At 43.0% G+C, this 18,021-nt stretch overlaps 1 protein-coding gene across 1 annotated transcript in view; it reads right to left on the bottom strand.

The window, feature by feature from the left end:
* Positions 1 to 17,656, bottom strand: part of OLFML2B (olfactomedin like 2B) — a 296,438-nt gene extending 278,782 nt beyond the window's left edge. The window contains exon 1 of the mRNA XM_063940271.1: positions 16,957 to 17,656. Within this exon, the coding sequence (XP_063796341.1) occupies positions 16,957 to 17,139 (183 nt within the window). The 5' untranslated portion in view covers positions 17,140 to 17,656. The remainder of the gene's footprint in view (positions 1 to 16,956) is intronic.
* Positions 17,657 to 18,021: the final 365 nt, after the last annotated feature.

Here is an 18,021-nt window from a genome sequence, read left to right as displayed (position 1 = left end):
TTTATTTTATCACAAAAAAAAAGAAGCTAGTTGTATTAAAAAAAAAATCAGAACAGGCCAGTTAATCTCTAAATGTTATGCGTATTTGGAACTTTAACAGTAACTATCCTTTGTCTATTGTTTTTAACACAGCTCTAAGAGACTCTTAACACACATGCTTGTACTATAAAGGGTCTATTTATCAAACCATTCTGCCCAGTTAATTATGTGGAAACAGCAGTTTTCCACAAGATTATCACTAAATTAAATTCAAGTACTTTTTATCAAGTCTTTAAGACGGGTCAATAAACATTTCCTTCAGGCTCCCAGTAATGTTTTTTCTGACCATATCACTTCCATTTTATTCATACTTGCCTTCCTCCTGAAAATTGGGTGCCACTCTCGGCCCTCCGGATAGGTGGGCAAGTCTCCTGCAGTGGTGCAACTTCCCCTCAGCTGCACACTTACAGAGCACCACCGCCCCCCCCCCCCCCGCCCCCTGTAGAAAGCCTGTAATAGTGGCATTGTATAGTAGGGGCGTGGCCATAAAAACGTCCCGTATAAACTTCTCCAGAAACAGGAAGTAAAGATAATGGACTCTAGTATATATTCCTGATAAAAAGATCCCAAATTCAGTCATCAAGGCACACAAATAATCCACGCTTTAAGGATACAATAGGTCACCTCAGCTTGTCCGTACAGTAGAAATGATATGAAAGCCAGCATGCCTGCAGCCTGATGAAACACTCTGAGGCAAGATGCAACGAGTTTGCAAACTTCTTTGCAGATAAAATATCTGCCATTCGAGCTGGAATCTCCACAGTGCCAGCAAAGGACTGCCAAACTGCCAAGCCTGCTAATGTAAGCCACCTATCTTCATGGAGCAACTCTGACCCATTGGATGTAAAGGACATTGCTGAAACCGCCGAATGTTGTGTCCCACTACCTATGATCTGGACCCTGCCCCTAGCAAGTTTCTATTAGGGTGTATGGATATAACTGGCCCTGTCTTTGAAAAAATAGTTCAATGCTCTGTGTAGACAGGCATTTTTCCTGTATTTGATACCGTGAAGTTTGAACCATAAAATTCTAATTGAGCGCCTGAAAACTTTATGTGGACTGGATGGCACAGTCCTAAGCTGGTTCAAATAATTTCTCACCAGTAGGTCACAGAGAGTTTTGTTGGAGTATGCGCATCATCATCAGTGCCACTGCCATTTGGTGACCCACAAGGTTTCTATACTATCCCCCATGTAGTATAAATGCTACCACTGGGTGAAATAATCAGGCACCATGGCCTGGTCTACCACTGTTATACAGAAGATACACAGTTGTACCTGTCCTTTCCTCCGGGCACTGAGAACCCAATAACAACCCTAAATGGCTGTCTAGCTGGGAGGCAATCACAAGAACATCTGTCGGGATCCCGGCGGCCATAATGCTGACGCTGGGATCCCGACAATGTGGTGAAATGCTGCTCCTGGAATACCGGTACCACAGGCTTTTCTCCCTTTATGGGTGTCCATGACACCCGTAGAGGGAGAATATAACCTGAGGTGGGAGAATATAACCTGTGCCCTGCTGCCAGCATACTTGTGGCCAGGATCCCGCTGTCAGGATCATGACAGCCGGGATCCTGGTCGCCGGTAAAACGCATGTATTCCGTTTAGCTGAACTCCAGGGGTGGATGAGTGACTGTTGGCTAAGACTAAATCATGATAAAACAGACATCCTTATGATAGGACCTCAATGGAGAACACTGCAGCATAGCCAACCAACTGGACTGACACTTGGGGGTTCAGAATTACAAAACAATTATCATGTGTGGAATCTCGGTGTTGTCCTGGATGATGACTTGACACTTAAACAGCAGATATCAGCCACAATCAAATCCTCATTCTTTCATCTGAGGAACATAGCCAGAATCAAACACATAATTCCCTCTGAGGATCTGTCAAAAGTCATACATGCATTTGTATCATCTCAATTAGACTACTGCAATGTCCTCCACATTGTACTCGCAGCTAAAGAATTGCACCGCTTACAGCTAGTACAAAACACCGCTGCCAGGCTGTTAACCAACCAGCCCTGTTCTAACCACATAACACCCATTCTCTACTCCCTCCTCTGGTTGCCTGTAAGATTGCAAATCATCTTCAAGATTGGCTTGCTGACTTTCAAAACCCTACTTGACCAGGGCTTAGGGCACCTGAAGCAGCTTCTGATTCCATACTGCCCCACTCGATTACTGCGATCTGTAGATGAAAGACTTTTAGCAGTACCTAGAATCATCTGGGGGTCGAACTTTTTAGCCATGCAGCTCCGACTTTATGGAACTCACTTCCCCGCACAGTTCAAGAGGCCCCTACTCTAGAAATCTTCAAAAACAGACTCAAGACTCTCCTGTTTACTCAAGCATTTCATGTAATGTCCCTTTCACCACAGGTGATGGCAATCATACATGAAGAGGGAAGCCCAGGAACAGAGCATTCTGTCCCTCCTGGAGAGGGTCATGTTGGGAGGTATGTTTTAGCATCTCTATGCCCTCTGTATTTTATGAAAAACTTTTCTGAAATTCATTGTTTCTGTACAATATTATGTTCATTCTATCTGTTAGCGCCTTGATTATTATTATAGTGAATTAATGATTCTATGCTAGGTCACAATCAGTGCAGTAGCTGCAGATAAGTAACTGCACATTTGTATTACCAGTCTCAGCACTGTGTAGCTAAGGTGCCAACTTAGATATCCCCATGGCGCTGGGACTGGGATCCGGTCTGGAGATCGACAGTGTCTAGGTCGACAATGTTTAGGTCGACCACTATAGGTCGACAGTCACTAGGTCGACATGGATGGAAGGTCGACAGGGTTTCTAGGTCGACATGTGCTAGGTCGACAGGTCTAAAGGTCGACATGAGTTTTTCACATTTTTTTTTTGGGGGGGGGGGTTTGTTATACTTAACGATCCACGTGGACTACGATTGGAACGGTAAAGTGTGCCGAGCGAAGTGGTAGCGGAGCGAAGGCACCATGCCCGAAGCATGGCGAGCGAAGCGTGCCATGCGAGGGGACGCGGTGCACTAATTTGGGATCCCGGTTACTTTACGAAGAAAACGACACCAAAAAAAATAAAAATCCTCATGTCGACCTTTAGACCTGTTGACCTAGCACATGTCGACCTAAAAACCCTGTCGACCTAGTGACTGTCGACCTATAGTGGTCGACCTAAACATTGTCGACCTAGATACTGTCGATAAAACGAACCACACCCGTTGGGACTATATAGATGCTATTAAGAAAAAATACTGTTGTATGATTTCTTTGGAATGTGTAACGTTTATATGACTACAGCACCTTACTGTACTGCTAGACCATATTATAGATAATCTAAGTATATAATAGTTTTAGTATAATATGGTCTTGCAGTACATGATAAGAAGGGACAGGTCTGGGTAAGGGCTGCAGCGTGACCAATAATGTTAACCTGGCCTCTATCCCAAACAATGTAGAGCACCAAGCAGCAACTCATCACACACAACTAAAGATGAGCGGGTTAACCCCCCCGAATTTTGTGATCCGAGACCGGCTCGGGTTTTCCTGCCCATCTCGATGACGTCTCCGAGGCCAAACGTCATCATCCCGCTGTCGGATTCTCACGGGTTTTGGATTCTATATAAGTCTTCCTGCATCTGCGCCATCTTCACTCTGGCATTGGAGAGTGTACTGGATGGACGTGTCCATCTCAGTACTGCGTGGCGTGACATGGCGTGCGGCGGGTGGCGGTGCCCTGTGTGCTGTATCTGAAAAGGGGTGCTCTGTCTGCTGCATTTGAAAGGGGTGCTATCGCTCTGTCAGCTTTATCTGAAAGGGGTGAAAGAAGCAGTATTTAAAAAAATTTAAAGTTAGCTTAAGAGAAATGTAAAATTGGCAATATGCCATTCACTACACAAAGTGGCAAGGAAAGGCTGTTTTATGACTCGTGGTTCTGCAGTTTATAATGATAACGTAAGCCCTCCTCCCTGTAGAAGAGCTAAAAAAAGGAAGCTTGTAAAAAGGCACAGGGACGAAGTTTGCCTTCAAAAATATCATGATTTCCCTAGGAGAGTCCAAGTGTGTCGGTGGTTGCCATGTCTAACCGTACTGTACCGGAAGATGAGGCTCCTTCCACCATTTGCATGCCCTCTACAAGTGGTGAGAGGAGCAGCGCAAGTACACATGTTGAGATTGAGGATGTCACTGTAGAGGTACACCAGAATGAGGGGGATATTTGTGTAGCTGGCGCTAATGAGAATGTTGATGACAATGAGGATTTTGATGATGGGGATGTGGTTTGTTTATTAAGGGCCCAGTAGATACAGTTGTTGCCGATGGTATGAAAAACAAGGCCATTTTCTTCATGCCTGGGCAAAAGACAAAAAGTTCCACCTTTTATGTGTGGAAATATTTCTTCCCAAAACCCGGACTATCACTGTGTAGCTATCTGTAGCCTTTGTAAAGGCATTGTAAGTAGAGATAGGGACTGTAACCACCTAGGAACCTCCTCCCTGTTATGCCATTTGCAGCGCGTCCATCACAAGTTGTTGACAAATTCCTAAACTTCGGATAAGAACATAAACAGTCCGGCGACACCTAGATCCTTTTTTCTCTGTAGGATCCAAGCACCTGAAATCCACACCACCAACACCCTCCCTGTCTTCAATCTCCTCCTCAATCCGGATTGGAAGTAGTCCTCCTGTATCCCATTTTGTAGGCAAAGCTGACTCCACTCCCATCCTTGAGTGTTACGCCTACTGCTGCTGCTGTTACTGCTGGGAGTCAATCGTCTTCATCCCAGAAGGGGACCAGGAAGACTACTTGTAGTTTAACCAAACAACTGACTGTTCAACAATCTTTTGCAAGAAAGATGAAGTATGACAGCAGTCACCCAGTTGCAAAGCAGATTACTGAGACCAAAACAACTATGCTTGTGTTAGACGTGCATCCACTATCCACCATTAGTGCAGTGGGATTTAGACAGTTGGTTGATGTACTATGTCCCTGGTAACAAATGCCATCTACATTCCACTTCTCTAGACAAGCCATTCCCAGCCTGTACATGCACATTAAAAGAGGTGTTGTTAGTGTCCTCAGAAATGCATTGTACACTCTGTCCACTTAACCACAGATATGTGGACAAGTGCAACAGGGCAAACTAAAGACTATATTACTGAGAAAGACCACTGGTTAGATGTATTGCCTTCCGAAGCACCAACAACAGCAGCAGCAGTAGTACCAGCACCAGCAGCATCTCGCAATATGCCAACTCATTCAAAGGCAGGCTATGCTGTGTATTACCAGTTTTAATAAGAGGCACACCACTGAGAACATCTTACAAAAACTCAGGGAAATGATTGCACAATGGCTTACCCCACTTGGACTCTCCTCGGGATTTATGATCTCTAACAATGGCAACAATATTGTTAAAGCATTACATCTGGGTAAATACCAACACGTCCCATGTTTTGTTCACACAATCAATTTGGTAGTGCTGAATTGAAAAAAAATGACAGGGCAGTGCAGGAGATACTGTTGGTGGACTGCAAAATTTGTGGCCTTTTTGCCATTCGGCACATGCATGTCGAAGACTGGAGCGCCAGCAAAAGCTCTTGAATTTGCCCTGCCATCAGCTGAAGCAAGAGGTAATAACGAGGTGGAATTCTACCCTTTATATGCTTCAGAGGATGGAGGAGCAGCAAAAGGCCATTCAATCCTACACATCTACCTATGATATAGGGAAAGGATTGGGAATGCACCTGAGTCAAGCACAGTGGAGACTAATTTCTGTGTTGTGTAAGGTTCTCAAACCCTTTGAAGTTGCCACATGTGAAGTTAGTTCAGACACTAATTATGCCAGCTTGAGTCAAGTCAACCCCCTCATCAGGCTTTTACAAAAGCTCCTGGAGAAAGTGAAGGAGGATCTAAAACAGAGCAATTGCACTGCTAAGTATGTTGAACTTGCAGATCAAGCCCTTCAATCGCTTTCTCAGGATTCAAGGGTCATCAAACTCTTAAAATCAGAGCACTATATGTTGGCGACCGTACTTGATCCTAAGTTTAAGTCATACGTCATGTTTTTTTCCAATGAGCACAAATCTGCAGAGATGCAAAGAGCTTTTGTTGAGAAAATTGTCAGCTCAAACAGAACGTGACAAGCCAACATCCCCTCCTTCATTTTCTCCAGCAAATACGGCTGCAAGGAAAAAACAAAACTTTCAAAAGAGATCTACTGGTGGTGATGAACATCAGTCAGTAAAGACTTTTGACATCTGGTGCAGACTGAAAGAGCTGCCTACATTCACTGACATGTCTACTGTCACTGCATGTGATGCTGTCAGCATTGAAAGTATGGTTGACGATTATTTCAGTGACAGCATCCAAATAGGCATGTCAGACAGTCTGTTTGAATACTGTGTCAGGTGTTTATGCCACCCACTTCTGTCGCTTAGCTTAGTCATCCAGCTACCTCGGTGCAAGCTTTCAGCCTAAACTGGATAAAAACAATGTTGTGAGCTGTGTGGTGTTCAAAATAGTCTGGAAATGAGTGGACTGTTTTTATGATTATTTAAGAAAAAATTAGAACCAAAACCAAAACACACAAAGGTGGTTTTGGCAAAACTAATCCAAAACCTAAACAAGGAAAGAAAAAAAAAAAAGAAAAAATGGCCAAGCGCACATCTCTACACACAATCAAAGCTACACGGAGCACAGACAGGGGATGTTTGGGGGCAGTGATTCAAATCGCTTCCCAGCAAGCATTGCATGGAGGCGGATCTACCACATGTTGGTTTTCCGTTCTATGCTGTGATTAGTCAACGCCCTCAGTGGGCATGACCATATTGTAGAACAGCTATAGAGTGATCCTACCTGCTTCCGGCAGCGACCGAGGGCCCGGGCTGCTCTGCCTCTGCCTGCCCATGCCTGCCTGATAGTAAGTGTCTCTAGGCCTGGCTGAATGTGGCCATCACCCGCAGGTCTCCTTGGTTTGATCTCTGCTACCCGCAGCAACAGCAAGTGGGCGAGGCTGGCGACCAGTGTCGGACTGGAGCATGTAGGGTCCACCGAGGGAATGCAATGGTAGGGGCCCATGTTTGGGGGTGTGGCCAGTCTGCTGAGGGGGTGTGGCCTGCCACCTCATTGGTTTGACTAACCATTAGAGAGTGCAACGTCTGAGGCCCCTTCATAAATATATACATTAAATTAAGCTGCTGCATGCATGATAATGTACCAGATTAATAACAGATTATTAGCTGTAATGCACTGTAGAAAATACACCAATGTCTAGTATAAGGTAACGTGTATAATGTATAATTCAAGTGCACAGTCTAGAACCTGATCCTTAGAGCAGGAAGTGGGCCCCCAGCCACTGGGTCCTACCGGTGGTTTCCCCTGTACCCCTGTGGGCCAGTCTAAGCCTGCTGGGGACTGTTTGTTATAGGGGGCCATCGCCCTGATTGCCCCCTCTGAATCCGCCACTGTCTGCAGTGCCGTACATACGGCAACAGTAGGACAGTACAAGGTAAACAGAACATTACATTACAGTAACTAAAACTTAGTTACTAAGTTAGTTACTTAGTTACTAAGTATTTATATTCCACAGGAGAAAGGGCCTAATTCAGACATGATCATAGCAGCAAAGTTGTTAGCAGATGGGCAAAACCATGTGCACTGCAGGGGGTACAGATATAACATGCGCAGAGAGAGTTAGACTTGGTTGGGTTATATTGTTTCTGTGCAGAGTAAATACTGGCTGCTTTATCTTTAGACTGCAATTTAGATTTCAGATTTAACACACCCCACCCAAATCTAACTCTCTCTGCACATGTTATAACGCCCCCCCCCACCTGCAGTGCAAATGGTTTTTCCCATCTGCTAACAAATTTGCAGCTACGATCAGGTCTGAATTAGGCCCAAAGTCTCAGGGGTAGATTTACTAAAGTTTCTAAAAAATCAAAAGTGGTGGAGTTGTGCAGAGTAACCAATCAGGTTCTATCATTTTCTAGGATGCAATTTAGAAATAATAGCTAGATTCTGACTGGTTGCTGTGGGCAACACCACCACTTCAGAGTCATCCACTACCAAGATTGCAAGTCTGGAAGATTTAATAGGATGTGGAATGAAACGCTTCACATGCTGCACTAGATCAAGAAAAGTGAGTAGCCTCAGTAGTGGAACTTATGAGTTGTGGGCCCAGTCGCAAATATATGCTTTGGGCAACCCTCCTCTTTCCCCATTATTACCCCTAGTTCATAATATGCCACCCAGCAGAAGGTAATGGAGAGCAGCAGTGGGTGACAAGGAGTGGGTGAAAAGGAAAAACAGAGGGTGACTGGGAGAGTTGACAGGGAGAGGCAGAGGGTGACCGGAGAGAAGGTGAAAGAAGAGATAGTGTGACAGGGAGATGGTGATGTAAGTGGATTACAGGCAAAGGATGAGGCTTGGGTGACAGGGTCAGGCAGTGTGTGATGCCGGGGAGTGGCAGTGGGAGACAAGGAGAGGGTGACACGGAGAGGTAGTGGGTTATGCGAGGGAGAAGTGACAGGCAGTGGATGAAAGGGTGCCGTAAAGTGTAGCTTTTGCACTGATTGGCGGGGTTCGAGAAACTCACACCCAATTGGATTGAGGATAAAGTCAAGTTAAGCCTCAAATAGGGAAGAAAATATCAGTATTTGCTTGCATGCCAATCTTATCTGGGATCAAAATTTGCTTAAAATTGATTATCGTTGGGTGTTAAAAATACATCAATATTTTGCTAATCTCATCTGGCAGAACACTTTCATTTGAAAATATTCTGGGGTACATTTATAAAACTGTGTTACAGGTATTTACCGGTACTTGAATAGCAAACTGTTTGCTTTAATTTCTTACACTGTACTAGAGACATCTCATTGGTTGCTAAGCATAACACATCCTTCTTAACATATCTACTTGCAGAATAGTTTACAAGAATGTTTCCTAACGCTACTACACATTTTCAGCACTGCAACACAAAATAAATCTTTCTACTTCTGCAGTACACTATAACATTCTATGTTTAATGACTAAACCCATATTTTTCTAATTTCCTCGTAGCATTCAACATAAACCACTTTCTTCTCCCCTGTGATTTATCAGTGAAAAACTTTTAACAACATTTGGACTGTCAGTAGTGTTCTAACATTTTTCTTAACCAGTCTTTCATCCTGAATGAGGAAGAAAACTAAAGGGAAGCACATTTTCTCCACAAGAATAAAGAAATGAAAAATAACTAGATGTAAAAATAATGGAGCACATACATGGAAATAAGTAGCAGAAGAATCACTGTTGATGAACTTTAGGTATATAGTTTCCATTATCATCTGTTGGCTACTTTTATTCTAAGAGACTATTTTCATAAATAAATAGATTTTTTTGATGTGGAAGTACATGTAAAGGACTGTCAGCACTGACACTGAGGGACAATTTCAATTATTGGCAAGGCTCCATCTATTATAGCGCAGGTTATCTGGACAGGATAACCTCACTGATTACATCCCATAGAAGTGCGAACAGCGACCGCCAAGGTTTTCCTCCTGTATTTACACGCAATGGGTGCGGGGTGAGATTTCTGACAGAACCTCACACAGAACAGAACGTGCCCCTTATACTGTAGTTTGTTTTTTTTGCTTAATGCCATAATTTTCATAGTATAATACACCGCATTTTGTTGATTTTAATTGAAATATTGGTAAGTGATATGTACTTTTAGCTGAAAGATTGGTGTTATACATCAAGTAACAGAGTCCCGTGCTTTGTAATTGACTTCATTCTTCAATATTAATCCTCTTCTCAAGCAGTTACAGTATAACAGCTTCTGCCCCCAGGCTTTACCCTGAGAAAGATCTGTCATCTAGAAGAAGCATGTACTATAATTACTGCATATCTCAGTGTATATACCAGATGACAACTTTTATTTTTCTTATAACAGATTTGGTTCCCCACACTATTTAGGTACAGTATACTATTTGTACGGAAATTGCAGTAATGTAATACATTCATTTTATGTGATTCTCTGAGTTATGTGCTTCTTAGCAATTGCATTCCTTATTATATTGGTAATGGTAATGCTCTCTGGGTTCTGTTTGCAACTACCTCAGATTGCTCGCAGGTTTTCACACAACAAAGGCTTCATAAGCAGCAGCAGCAAGAAAATAAACTTTACAATTCCCACAAGATGATCTGGTTGTGAGTTTTTTTTAAACTGAGCAGTAGAGCAAAAAATACTTTTAAGATGCAAGCCTAGCGAGGATGTTGGTAATCACCTATATTGGTAATAAGTTATACTTGCACTGCTGCATTAGGGGCCTAGTCATCAAGCTTTTTTTCATAAAATAATGTTTAAATTGCAGTTTATGCTTCATTTTGTGAATTCCCACTGTAACTAAAGCCTAATACAGGAGATTTAGCAAATATCTCACGCAAAAGTCTACTTAGGGCCTCAAGATTATCAATGAGGACCGCAGTCTCACCGCTAAAAGATATGTCCTGTAACATCCTCGCTGCGATGCGTAAGGACGTCACGGCATAGCAGGGCGTGTGCGACTGCACACTCCTACTATGACATAGACATGAATGGGAGCCGGTGGGCGCATGTGGGACCTGGCAGCGATGTGTTCATATTGCAGCCCCACTACAGTACGCTGCTAGAAGCATCAAATCTGTAGCGGGACACATCTGTATATACCAAATTCTCAATAGTGAAGATTTTTGGAGTCTGATCCCTTTTGATTACCTCATCCACAGATGGCATAAACCTTTTTATGCCTTTGGAGGCATTCTCAATTCCTCTACCACAGCTTCCGTGCGGTTCTGGAAATACTTCAAAGTGGCCGGGAAAGCAGTTATCCCTGTGAGTTCAATTAATACCCCTTGCACACTGCCAATGCCGGATCCCACCCAGGAATTGGAAGCAGGTCCTTCCCGGGTGGGATCCGGCATTGGCAGCTACTGCAGACTTTCTCGACCCGGCAATAAGCTGAGCGGGTTTCCATAGCAGCGGGGGGGGGGGGGGGGGGGGGGTGCAGAGCTGGCGGCGGGGGCGGCGGTAGAGGCGGCGATGGGAGATGAGATAATCTCCGCGACGCCTCTCCCTATCTAGTAAACGGGTTCCGGGTCGCATCGACCCAGGAGCCCGTTTACGCAGCCACTGACCCGGTATTCAACCCGGGTATAACACTGCTTTATACCCTGGTTGAATTGCCGGGTCAGGTGACCCGCGATTTCGGCAATGCCCCTTTCACTCCACACGCCGACCCGTGTCGACCCGGCAATATGCCGGGTCGATACCTGGTTATTTGTGCGGTGTGAAAGGGGTATTAGTTATAAAGGAGATACTTTTGTTTGAAAATTTAAATTGAAAAGTCTGTTGCAATACAAACTGAAAATAATTACAGCACTGCCCCTTACTTTTATAATAGCCCATAATACTGAACACTTTATAAACAAATTCCATAACTTGAATAAGTTCATTTCATTATTTTTATTGATTGGTTATAAGCCCTCTTTTGATGATAGACAATTTAAAATAATAATAAAAAAAGGCTCTAACAATTACTTTTTTTTACTTTTAATTATGTATACATATTTACTAAGTGGGACAGCATACAGGGGCAGTCTGTGCATGTCCTGCCCATTTACACTCCATTCGAGATGGCATATGATACAGTAGAGTGGATATATTTTGCAGTTACTGGTACTTTTTGGGCTGGCAGTTCCAACACAAGCATTGAAGTGCCGCCCCCAAACAAGTGCGACCCCTAGGCACGTGACTAATGGGAAATTCGCCACTGGCTATCAGGTGTGTTTTCAAATAAATAGTAAGAGGAACAAACCCTCTCTCTCTCTCCGATTCACAACAGAATTTGGCAGGCAGCCAGACCACTGCCCTTTTACATTGTTGCAAAAACATTGCTGTTTCTGTAAAACAGATAAGCAGGGCTAAAGGACAGCTGATCATTGTGGGGTGGATTAGAGTGATGCATACAAAGCATAAAATTAAAGTTGTCCTCTGAAATATATATATATATATATATTTTTTTTTTGAATTAATATTGTACAATCGATTAAAAAAGACTTGCATCCATTTGTATTCATTATTCTGCTCCATTATACTGCAAAAGGGTAGAAGGAAGTCAGCTGCTGGTTGTGAGGCAGGAACAAGGCAAAGAAAATAAAAGTAACTTTATATCTAGAACAAAACATGTTGCAATACAAGAGGTGAAAATACATGCAGTACCTACTAACTGCCCCTACAGTGGTGTAAATAGAAGGCATGGTTCCCAGACACTGCATTACCAGCAAGGCTGATGAGGTCAGGTGATTTATTTATTTTTTCATTACAACTTTTTAAAAAAAAGATATAAATATTTTATTGTGCAACTGACGGGAGTGTCAGAAAGGGCAGCAGAGGTGAGGTTGGGGCTGCTTTGGCGATCACGAAGCATCAATACTGTCCCCAAAATTAAGGTTGCAGTGACATGATGGGGGGGGGGGGCAATAATGTGCCTAGGGGCAGTCTGACGTCTTAAATCCGCCCCATGCAGGGTAAACACTGCCTGCTTTTGCATGTAGCCCACAAATGCTGGCCATCTTTGTTTATACACTGCAACTTAGATTTGAGTTGGACACATCTTTCTCAAATCAAAATGTCCCTGGCAGGGTATGATCTGGCGTGAACTGTATATACCACCCATTACCTAAACATCTATTCTGGGGGTTTCTTACACATCTATATATAATTGTCATTGCACACAGAGTATAACTAGTGCCTTAGGTCATCACCTTTTTCTTGGATTTATAATAACAGCATCCTTGAACGGAACAGATCAAATAAAGGTAATTCAACACACGAGGCTGAAGTTAGCTTCTTATTCGGCCACCTTCTTATTCACTTCTTATTCGGCTCCAGCTTCTTATTCACTTCTTATTCGGCTCCAGCTTCTTATTCAGAAAATATTATATTAAAATAAATTAAATAAGGATTGATCACTAAGTTAACATTGCATAAACTTCAAATAGTGTCCCTTACACCAATTTACATTACATTTTGCATTAAACAAAAATGATTTAGGCATGAAAATGGTGGTAAAGCGGGCACAGTCACCAGATTTCATCATTTTGAATAATAAGCTGTAGTTGTGCAAGGGTTAAATAGCGTTGGTCAACAGATTTGACCCTTAGAACCCACACAGGGTGGACACTTACATATCACCCACCTGCACTTTGCCTTGACCAACAAGCATTTGGGCATGAAAATGGTGGTAAAGCGGGCACAGACACCAGATTTCATCGTTTTGAATAAGAAGCTGTAGTTGTGCAAGGGTTAAACAGCTTTGGTCAAAAGATTTGACACTTGAAACCCACACAGGGTGGTCACTTATACCCCTTTTCCACCTACGAGCACGGGTCGCAGCCGGGTGCCTGACACGGGAGCTGCCCCCTGCTGCGACCCGTGCTCGGTCCCTTTCGAATCAGCAGTCACAACCCGGCATATGCCGGGTTGGTGACGCTTCTAGTGACGTGGCAGGGGCGGCGCAGGGAGATCACATGATCTCCCAGCACCGCCCTTCCATACAGTGTAAACGGGAGCCGTGTCGCATCGACACGGCTCCCGTTTACACTACAACCCTACCCGGATCATTCCCGTGTCCTACCCAGGTAGATAGCCGGGTAGGATTCACGGGTCACTTGATCCGGGTTGACCCTTTTCCACTTGCAAAAAACACGGGTAAATGCGCGCCCCCGTGCATTTACCCGTGTTTTTTGAGCTAGTGGAAAAGGGGTATGACATATCACGCATTTCCAATATGCCTTGACCAAAGAGCATTTGGGCATGAAAATGGTGGTTAAGCGGGCACAAACACCAGATTTCATCATTTTGAATAAGAAGCTGTAGTTGTGCAAGGGTTAAACAGCGTTGGTCAAAAGATTTGACACGTGAAACCCACACAGGGTGGTCACTTACATATCACCCACCTGCACTTTGTCTTGACCAACAAGCATTTGGGCATGAAAATGGTGGTAAAGCGGGCACAGACACCAGATTTCATCATTTTGAATAAGAAACTGTAGTTGTGCAAGGGTTAAACAGCGTTGGTCAAAAGATTTGACACGTGAAACTCTCACAGGGTGGTCACTTACATATCACCCACCTGCAGTTTGTCTTGACCAACAAGCATTTGGGCATGAAAATAGTGGTAATGCGGGCACAGACACTAGATTTCATCATTTTGAATAAGAAACTGTAATTCTGCAAGGGTTAAATAGCGTTGGTCAACAGATTTGACCCTTAGAACCCACAAAGGGTGGACACTTACATATCACCCCCCTGCAACTTGCCTTGACCATCAAGCATTTGGGCATGAAAATGGTGGTAAAGTGGGCACAGACACCAGATTTCATCATTTTGAATAAGAAACTGTAGTTGTGCAAGGGTTAAACAGCGTTGGTCAAAAGATTTGACACGTGAAACTCACACAGGGTGGTCACTTACATATCACCCACCTGCACTTTGTCTTGACCAACAAGCATTTGGGCATGAAAATGGTGGTAAAGCGGGCACAGACACCAGATTTCATCATATTGAATAAGAAGCTGTAGTTGTGCAAGGGTTAAACAGCATTGGTCCACTGATTTGACACTTGAAACCCACACAGGGTGGTCACTTACATATCACCCACTTGTACTTTTCCTGATCTGTTTCTCTTTTGTTATTGTTAAATCTGTTGACCAACACTGTTTAACCCTTGCACAACTACAGCTTCTTATTCAAAATGATGAAATCTCTGTCTGTGCCCGCTTTACCACCATTTTCATGATCAAATGCTTGTTGGTCAATGCAACTTGCAAGTGGGTGATATGTAAGTGACCACCATGTGTGGGTTTCAAGTGTCAAATCTGTTGACTAACACTGTTTAACCCTTGCACAACTATACCTTCTTATTCAAAATGATGAAATCTGGTGACTGTGCCCGCTTTACCACCATTTTCATGCCCAAATGCTTGTTGGTCAAGGCAAAGTGCAGGTGGGTGATATGTAAGTGACCACCCTGTGTGAGTTTCAAGTGTCAAATCTTTTGACCAACGCTGTTTAACCCTTGCACAACTACAGCTTCTTATTCAAAATGATGAAATCTGGTGACTGTGCCTGCTTTACCACCATTTTCATGCCCAAATGCTTGTTGGTCAAAGCAACTTGCAAGTGGTTGATATGTATGTGACCACCCTGTGTGAGTTTCAAGTGTCAACTCTTTTAACCAACGCTGTTTACCCCTTGCACAACTACAGCTTCTTATTCAAAATGATGAAATCTGGTGACTGTGCCCGCTTTACCACCATTTTCATGCCCAAATGCTTGTTGGTCAAGGCAAATTGCAGGTGGGTGATATGCAAGTGACCACCCTGTGTGAGTTTCAAGTGTCAAATCTTTTGACGAACGCTGTTTAACCCTTGCACAACTACAGCTTCTTATTCAAAATGATGAAATCCGGTGTCTGTGCCCGCTTTACCACCATTATCATGCCCAAATGCTTGTTGGTCAAGGCAAATTGCAGGTGGGTGATATGTAAGTGACCACCCTGTGTGAGTTTCAAGTGTCAAATCTTTTGACTAACGCTGTTTAACCCTTGCACAACTACAGCTTCTTATTCAAAATGATGAAGTCTGTGCCCGCTTCACCTCCATTTTCATGCCCAAATGCTTGTTGGTCAAGGCAACTTGCAAGTGGGTGATATGTAAGTTACCACCCTGTGTGGGTTTCAAGTGTCAAATCTGTTGACCAACGTTCTTTAACTCTTGCACAACTACAGCTTCTTATTCAAAATGATGAAATCTGGTGTCTGTGCCCGCTTTACCACCATTTTCATGCCCAAATGCTTGTTTGTCAAGGCAACTTGTAAGTGGTTGATATGTAAGTGACCACCCTGTGTGGGTTTCAAGTGTCAAATCTTTTGACCAACGCTGTTTAACCCTTGCACAACTACAGCTTCTTATTCAAAATGATGAAATCTCTGTCTGTGCCCGCTTTACCACCATTTTCATGCCCAAATGCTTGTTGGTCAAGGCAATTAGCAAGTGGGTGATATGTAAGTGACCGCCTTGTGTGGGTTTCAAGTGTCAAATCTGTTGATCAACGCTATTTAACCCTTGCACAACTACAGCTTCTTATTCAAAATGATGAAATCTCTGTCTGTGCCCGCTTTACCACCATTATCATGCCCAAATGCTTGTTGGTCAAGGCAACTTGCAAGTGGGTGATATGTAAGTGACCACCCTGTGTGGGTTTCAAGTGTCAAATCTGTTGACCAACGCTGTTTAACCCTTGCACAACTACAGCTTCTTATTCAAAATGATGAAATCTGGTGACTGTGCCCGCTTTACCACCATTTTCATGCCTAAATCATTTTTGTTTAATGCAAAATGTAATGTAAATTGGTGTAAGGGACACTATTTGAAGTTTATGCAATGTTAACTTAGTGATCAATCCTTATTTCATTTATTGTAATATAATATTTTCTGAACAAGAAGCTGGAGCCGAATAAGAAGTGAATAAGAAGCTGGAGCCGAATAAGAAGTGAATAAGAAACTGGCCGAATAAGAAGCTAACTTCAGCCTCGTATTCAACACCAAGTTTTGTTTACATGTAAATCATGGTAATATTACAACCAAGTGAAAAGGTACAATTAGAAGGGTAACATTTTACTATTGTTATGTCTAATAGGCACATACTGTATTCGCATAAGTGTGCTCCATTGACTTCTCATTACTTTATAAAAACATGGAGTCATTAATTTAAGCCACAGATAAGTCTGATATACATGTTTACCAGCCATAAATGCCATTCCCCATAACTTTCTATCCTGAACAAGGTACATCATGAAGAATACAATACAACAAATGACGGAGAGCATATAAGAATTGTGATACCTGGGACAAAATGTTCTCCTGGTTTTCAGACTCATCCTCCAATGTGTCCTCTCTGGACGTCTGTGAGAAAGGTTCTGCTGTCTGGACTGGGGAATCATTAGGGTTGGCGCTGCCTTCCCCAGGGCTGGTAAAGCCCATGCAAAATAAAAATAGGAAAAATAACTTAATCCTATATGGATCCATAAGAATAGCTAATGACCCTAAAAGGTAATTTGTGTCCAAGATCTGCTGTAGTCAGACTGTCATATGTTATTTATCCCAAGGAAAATACCAAAAATCCACTTTGCTTTTCTCCTCCACAGCAATCAGATATAATCCCAAGCAGTAAGGCAGATTGAAAGTCAAATGTACAGGATCTTATTTAAAGAAATCTGACATGGCTAACAGAAATGCTAGTGACCAGATATTGTCTTTTTGTGTCACACAGAAACTCTGTTCCAATTCAGGCTGCTTTTAACATGCCTAATAGATACATACAGACTTGCCAGCCTGTGCAGTTGTCAGCCTGTACGAATGGCAGAAGGATGAAAGGGGCAGCCAGACAAGAGAGGCAGGGGCTTCTTACTTTAGATCCGCATGGAGTCTTCTCAGGTTACAACACAAAAAAAGGGTAAAGGTGCTTTAGAGCCGAGGATAACATCTCTATGCCGGGGGTTCTGAGCAGCTGGGGAGAACTTGCTGCTGCAGCAGCTTAGTAAGTCTCCTCTGCAACTGTACAGGGGATTGGATGTGGAGGAGGAGTTTCCACTCTGTCCTTCGGTTTTAAGAAAACTTAACTACTTTTCCAGTTGGAGAAAATTGATACATCAATTTATAATAAGGCAATATTTTGACTGCTGGGAAGTATGTGAAAATCAGGTGCGTTTGTCTGAGTAGTAAATTCCTCAGCACTAATCCAGCCAACACAAACATTACACCCTATAATGACAAAATACAGACGCAGCATTTTCTTGGCCAAGGAGCTTACTATTAACATAATACATAGATGAATATAAAAAGTTATTGACATACTAGATGGTTCTATTTTTGAAGTTACAGTTCAAAGCTTTTCAGAAACCCAATTTC

This window comes from Pseudophryne corroboree, chromosome 9, assembly GCF_028390025.1.
Source record: "Pseudophryne corroboree isolate aPseCor3 chromosome 9, aPseCor3.hap2, whole genome shotgun sequence".
NCBI classification, from domain to species: Eukaryota; Metazoa; Chordata; class Amphibia; order Anura; family Myobatrachidae; genus Pseudophryne; species Pseudophryne corroboree.
Note: the sequence above shows the minus strand (reverse complement) of the source record. Positions and strands in the feature narration are given on the sequence as shown.